We start from the raw sequence: 6,901 nt of genomic DNA, 5'->3' as shown, positions 1-6,901 counted from the left end.
TGGCGGCTTATTACCGCCGGTTTGTTCAGGGATTTTCCTCTATAGCATCACCCTTGACCAAGTTGACTCAAAAGGGTGCTCCATTCAGGTGGTCAGATGAGTGTGAGAAGAGCTTTCAGAAGCTCAAGATAGCCCTGACCAAGGCTTCAATATTAGTTTTGCCATCAGCTTTAGGTTCATATACAGTGTATTGTGATACTTCAAGAGTTGGTATTGGGTGTGTGTTGATGCAGGAGGGTAGAGTTATTGCTTATGCTTCTCGTCAGTTGAAACCCCATAAGAAGAACTACCCTGTTAATGATTTGGAGTTGGCTGCCATTGATCACGCGTTGAAGATTTGGAGGCATTATTTGTATGGTGTGTCTTGTGAGGTGTTTACTGATCATCGTAGCCTCCGGCACTTATTCAAGTAGAAAGATCTCAATTTGAGGCAGCGGAGATGGTTTGAGCTGCTAAGGGACTATGATATCACTATTTTGTACCATCCGGGGAAGGTCATTGTGGTGGACGATGCTTTGAGTATGAAGGCGGTGATTATAGGGAGTTTGGCATATATTCTAGTTGGGGAGAGACCTCTCACAGTTGATGTACAGGCATTGTACAATCGGTTTGTGAGGTTGGATATTTTGCAGCCCAGTCGGGTATTGGCTTGTGTGATTTCTCGGTCTTCCTTATTTGATCGCATCAGGGAGCGCCAATATGATGATCCTTACTTGCTTGTCCTTGCGGACAAAGTTCAGCACGACGATGCCAGAGATGTGATTATTGGTGATGATGGGGTATTGAGGATGCATGGCCAGATATGCATGCCCAATGTAGATGGGCTTCGAGTGTTGATTCTAGAGGAGGCCCATAGCTCGCGGTATTCCATTCATCCAGGTGTCGCGAATATGTATCATGATCTGAGACAACATCATTGGTGGAGGAGAATGAAGAAGGAAATTGTGGGGTTTTTAGCTCGGTGTCTCAATTGTCAGCAGGTGAAATATGAGCATTAGAGACCGAGTGGCTTGCTTCAGCAGATGGATATTCCAGAGTGGAAGTGGGAGTGGATCACTATAGATTTTTTAGTTGGACTCCCATGGACTTTGAAGAATTTTGATGCTATTTGGTTGATTGTGGACCGGCTAACTAAGTTCGCGCACTTCATTCCTGTATGTACTATCTATTCTTTAGAGCGGTGCAGGGATCTATATCTGAGAGATTGTTCGTTTGCATGGAGTTCCGGTTTCCATCATTTCAGATAGAGATACTCAGTTTATATCGCAGTTTTGGAGAGCGGTGTAGAGAGAGTTGGGTACTCAAGTTGAGTGGAGCACAACTTTTCACCCTCAGACGGACGGGCAATCCGAGTGCACTATTTAGATATTGGAGGAGATGTTGCATGATTGTGTCATTGATGTTGGAGGGTCATGGGATCAGTTTCTACCGCTCGCAGAGTTTGCTTATAACAATAGTTACCAGTCGAGTATTCAGATGGCTCCATATGAATCTTTATATGGGAGGCGGTGTAGATCTCCAATTGGTTGGTTTGATCCAGGTGAGGCTAGGCTATTGGGTACAGACTTGGTGCAGGATGCTTTAGATAATGTGAAGGTGATTCAGGAGAGGCTTCGTACAGCGCAGTCAAGATAAAAGAGTTATGCTGATAGTAAGGTTTGGGATGTTTCCTTCATGGTCGGTGAGAAGGTTCTATTGAAGGTTTCACCCATGAAGGGTGTTATGAAATTTGGGAAGAAGGGTAAATTGATTCCTCAGTTCATTGGGACTTTTGAGGTGATTCAGAGGATTGGGGAGGTGGCTTATGAGCTTGCCTTGCCACCCAGCTTATCGAGTGTGCATCCAGTATTTCAGGTATCTATGCTTCGGAAGTATATTGGCGATCTGTCTCATGTTTTGGATTTTAGCATGGTTCAATTGGATGATGATTTGACTTATGATGTGGAGCCAGTAGCTATTTTGGAGCATCATGTTCGAAAGTTGAGGTCAAAGGATATAACTTCAGTGAAAGTGCAGTGGAGAGGTCAGCCCATGGAGGAGACTACCTGGGAGACCAAGCGGGAGATACGTAGCAGATATCCTCACCGGTTTGAGGCTTCAGGTATGTTTCTTGACTCGTTCAAGGACGAACGTTCGTTTAAGAGAGGGAAGATGTAACGACCAGGCCGGTCTTTTCATGAGTTACTGCTCCGTTTCCCCCAGCTCTGCTTCTTATTGCTTTGTTTATCGGTACCATGTGTTATTGGGTTGGTTGGCTCGGATTCAGAAAGGTTTTGGTAAGGTTTGAGACACTTAGTCTCTTTTGAGTGAGCTTAAGTTGGAAAAGTCAACCGGATGTTGACTTATGTGAAAGAGGGATCGGATGTGAATTCTGATGGTTCGAATAGCTTCGAGAGATAATTTAGCACTTAGGAGTGTAATCGAAACGTGTTTTGGAGGTCCGTAGTAGATTTGGGCTTGAATTGGCAAAATTGGAATTTTGGTGTTTTCCGGTTGATAGGTGTGACTTTGATATAGGGGTCGGAATGGAATTTTGGGAGTTGCAATAAGTCCGTTGTGTCATTTGGGATGTGTGTGCAAAATTTCTGGTCATTCGGACGTGGTTTGATAGACTTTTTGATCAAAAGCGGAATTCGTAAGATTTTTGGAACCTTAGGCTTGAATTCGATGTGATTTGGTTGATTTGATGTTGTTTGAGGTGTTTTGAAGATTAGTATGTGGCTTGTATGTGCTCTTGGTTGAGGTCTTGGGAGCCTCGGGGTGATTTCGAATGGTTGATGGGAAGTTAGGAGTTGGGAATTTGCAGCTGAAGCTATGTTTTTTGTCATAACCGCACCTGCGGCTTGGAGACCGCAGTGCAAGCTCGCAGAAGCGCCCAGAGGGCCGCAGATGCAGAATTGTCCATAGGGAGGTGGAACCGCAGAAGCGGCTATGTCAGCGCGCCTGCGATAGCGTAGGTGCGGGTGCTTTATCGCAGATGCGGGACTTGGATTTTAAGTGAAAACCGCATATGCGGTACCGCAGGTGCGGTGTAGGGACCGCAGGTGCGAGAAGGCTGGGTCAGCAAGTATATATTTCATCCATAGCGATTTTCAGCCTTTCTTCACCATTGTTAAATCGATTTTGGAGCTTTTTGGGGGATTTTGAAGAGGGAATCCAAGGGAACTTCATTGAGGTAAGATTTTTGAACATAGAACTCGTTCCTATGGTTTTATTTCATATATTAGGCTTGAAATTTATGGAAATTGGTTGGTAAATATTGAAGAAACTAGGGCTTGAGATTGGAGACCTTTGATTAAGGATTTGATGGGTCATTTGTTGTCAGATTTTGATAATTTTGATATGGATGAACTCGTGGGAGGATAATGAGTTTATTGATATAATTTTTATCAAATTCCGAGATGTGGGCCCGGGGTAGGGTTTGGTTAGTTACAGGATTTATGTTATAATTTGATTATTTTCGCATGGGCTTCGTTCCCTTAAGGCCGAGACGAGAGGCAAAGGTATCGCGGGCTAGAGTTTGGACCGAATAGAGGTGAGTAATAATTGTAAATGTTGTCCTGAGGGTATGAAACCCTGGATTTCACATCGTTGTGCTACTTTGAGGTGACGCACACGCTAGATAACGGATGTGGGGCCGTGCACCATTGGGGATTGTGACTTAATCCGCCTCGTATGACAGTTTAATTACGTATTTGATTGAAAACGATTTGCTATCATCATGTTTTGTACTGAATGCCATAGTTAGGCCTCGTGCCAACTGTTTGGACCCTTAGGGAATTTTTACTACTATTCCTCATTGTTTTGACTTCGTATTTGTACTCAGTCATGCTATATTCTACTGTTTTCACAACTCAGCCATCTTTACTCGTTTTTGATATTTTAAAATAATATTTTGGGCTGAGCATCATGTTTTACTGTTGCCCTAGTGGCTTGTGAGACTCTAACTGAGTAAGGCCGAGGGCCTGTGCTGTGAGGATACTATGGGATCGGGCTACGTGCCGCAACAATATAATACTGATTCATGAATATAAGGGCGAGGGCCTGAGTTGTTATGCCACAAGGTGGCTTGATATGATGCCGAGAGCCTGTTTGATTACATCATGAGGTGGCTTGTTATTGCGCTTGGGCCGTATGGGGCCCCTCCCAGAGTCTGTATACCCCAGTGAGCGCGGATACCAAGTGTGAGATGTGATATAGCCCGAGGGGCTGATTCTGTTGGTATTGTGCCCGAGGGGATGATTTTATGTATCTATCTTTCTCATTGTTTTTTATTCACTTGTTTAAACTACTAAAAGATGATTTAAAGAGGTTTTTACTGAACTAAGGTGTTTCTACAAACTTTTACTGTGTTACTGCATTGTTCAGGTTTTATACTGCCTCATTGTAGCATTTTGCTGTGGTTTACGTGTTTTCTTACTGCTCAACTGCCTTTACTTTTATTACTCACTGAGTTGGCGTACTCACATTACTCCCTGCACCCTGTGTGCAGATTCAAAAGCCTCGGGCCATGCTAGCGATGGTTGATTGCTTCCAGCAGGCTATTCGGAGTTCACTAGGTAGCTGATCGGCGTTCGCAGCTCAGTGCTTCTCCCTCCTATCTTTACTTTCCTTTGTACTAGCTCTGTAATAGACTGTGTAGTCCTTTTTCATACTCTTAGTAGGATGTTTAGATACTCCTGACTGGTGACACCCCGATGTCGGGCTGTGTTTGTTTTCCGCAATTGTTCTATTTCACTCTATTTTGGGATTTATCACTTATTAATGACTTAATTATGAATTATTATAATTATTAATTAGTTTTGGGAGTTGGTATCGGCTGGCCTTGTTTCACGAGAGGCGCCATCACGACCAGGTTCGGTTTGGGTCGTGACACCAGTGCAGCTATGTTTCAGCTTATTTTCCTGAAGTTTTTACATATGAACTAAATAACTTCAGCTTGGTTACACTACAAGACAAATACTTCAGCATATGTAAAACTCAGCTTGTTTAGCAAATAAACCAAAAATTTCCACATAATATGCATTGGAAAACTTCAGCATATTTGAATTTGTTGGATTAGAATGTTAGAATTCAACGTGAAAAAGATTTAGAATGCAAATTCAGCATATCGGTGAAGAGTTCATGTTTCATCCGTCAAACAACTTCAATTAATCAATCAGAAAACATATATCATGAAATCAATCAGTTCAAAAACTATTTTAAATTCTGAAGATGAATTTGAATACTTACAATGTATTTTGGAATTTGAATCTGGTTTGCAAGAGACGATCTGAGGATAGACGGAGTGATGGAGGAGAACCGTAAATTGATTTATGCGTGATGCATATTTTATATGTTTTGAAAGCTACTAATGGTCATATTATTACGAATTTTTTGTTAGTTGGCTACGAAATCAGTAATTTTTTAAAATATGGTACATTATAAAAGGTGGCATAAATATAGGGTATGGCTGCAAATCGCCCATACTAGTGCTATAGCATTGGTGTAACCACACTCAAGAAAAACTCTTTTTGATCTTCCACTTTAACATGCCTAGACCACCATCTCCCCACTTCCCAAACTTCCCGTTTTCCTACCGCTCTGTCCTTTTGGCTTCTCCATGGCAGATATAGTTTCACCATTTTAGTGTAACTTTTGGCAGTCTGGCCCACATCTGTTGTCTCACCAGCGACCTTGTAGGCTTTTTGATGTTAGCCATTTGAAATTCAAAACCTTGGGATTCTCTAGAAAGGCAAACTAGAAAATCAGTAAGAGGCACCCACTACTAGAATCCGGAAAAAAGAGACCACAAAAAGCGACCAAAGTTAGTCGCTTACAGGTCAAAAAGCGACCAAAAAGCATTCAAACTAGCTGGGTCGCTATTTTGCTGGTCGCTTTACCTTAGAGACCAAAGTTGGTCTCTAAGGTAAAAGGACCAAATAATCTGGGTTTTAAATATAGAGACCAACTTTGGTCGCTTTAGTATTTTAATAACATAAATTTAGCAACCAAAGTTGGCCTCTATATTTAAATTACATTTTTTATTTATTTTTTATTAATCAAAATATAGCGACCAACTTTGATCTATAAACCAAATATTATATTTTAAAATCTAGAAAATAGCGACCAAAGTTGGTCGCTTTCTTTAATTTTTTTATTTTTTTTAAACATAAGCGACCAAAATTGGTCGCTAATTGCAAGAATTTAATTATTTTTTAAATATATTTTCCAGAAATTATTTTTTTAATAGAATAGCGACCAAAGTTGGTCGCTTTTTAAGAAATCTGAGTTAATTAGCGACCAACCTTGGTCTCTATTGCCCAGAAAATATTTTTTTTAATAAGAAAAGCGACCAACAAGCGACTAAAGTTGGTCGCTTTTCTGGGTATAATTTTGGCAGAAACTGCCTATTTTGGCAGCTACACCACTTGCCAGTATACCAAATTCCCTATTACAAGCAACAACAACAACAACATTAAAACCAACAAAGTATAAAGTTCAATATAACTAACACATTAAGCTAACAAAACTAAGTTAACACTTATTACAAGCCCATTTGAAAATGTCACGACCCTAACCCCGAATCCGATCGTGATGGTGCCTCTCGTAAAGACAAGGCCAGCCAGTCTAACCCAAATCATCTATTAAAGCAGTTAATTAACACAAATATAGTCTAAACATGGTTTAATAATACTAAATAGCGGAAAATATAGAAAACAAATATGCGGAAATCCAGCCCGACACAGCCCTAACGGGGGTGTCACAAGTCATGAGAATCTATGAGTCATAATACAAGTCTGCTAATCCAATACTAGTACCATGTCCGTAAGGAATATAAAAGACGAGATAATAGAGACACAGGGCTGCGGACGTCAACAACTACCTCGTAATCCCTGAAAGCCGCATGAAACTAGAGGAA

General features: G+C 41.2%; 1 protein-coding gene across 1 annotated transcript; it reads left to right on the top strand.

Moving 5' to 3' along the window:
* The first annotated feature begins 521 nt into the window (after positions 1–521).
* On the top strand, positions 522–998 carry LOC138890238 (uncharacterized). The gene has a single exon (XM_070173608.1). The coding sequence runs from the start codon at positions 522–524 to the stop codon at positions 996–998; it is 477 nt and encodes a 158-aa protein (XP_070029709.1).
* Positions 999–6,901: the final 5,903 nt, after the last annotated feature.

Source organism: Nicotiana sylvestris, chromosome 4 (genome assembly GCF_000393655.2).
Source record: "Nicotiana sylvestris chromosome 4, ASM39365v2, whole genome shotgun sequence".
Lineage (NCBI taxonomy): Eukaryota > Viridiplantae > Streptophyta > Magnoliopsida > Solanales > Solanaceae > Nicotiana > Nicotiana sylvestris.
Note: the sequence above shows the minus strand (reverse complement) of the source record. Positions and strands in the feature narration are given on the sequence as shown.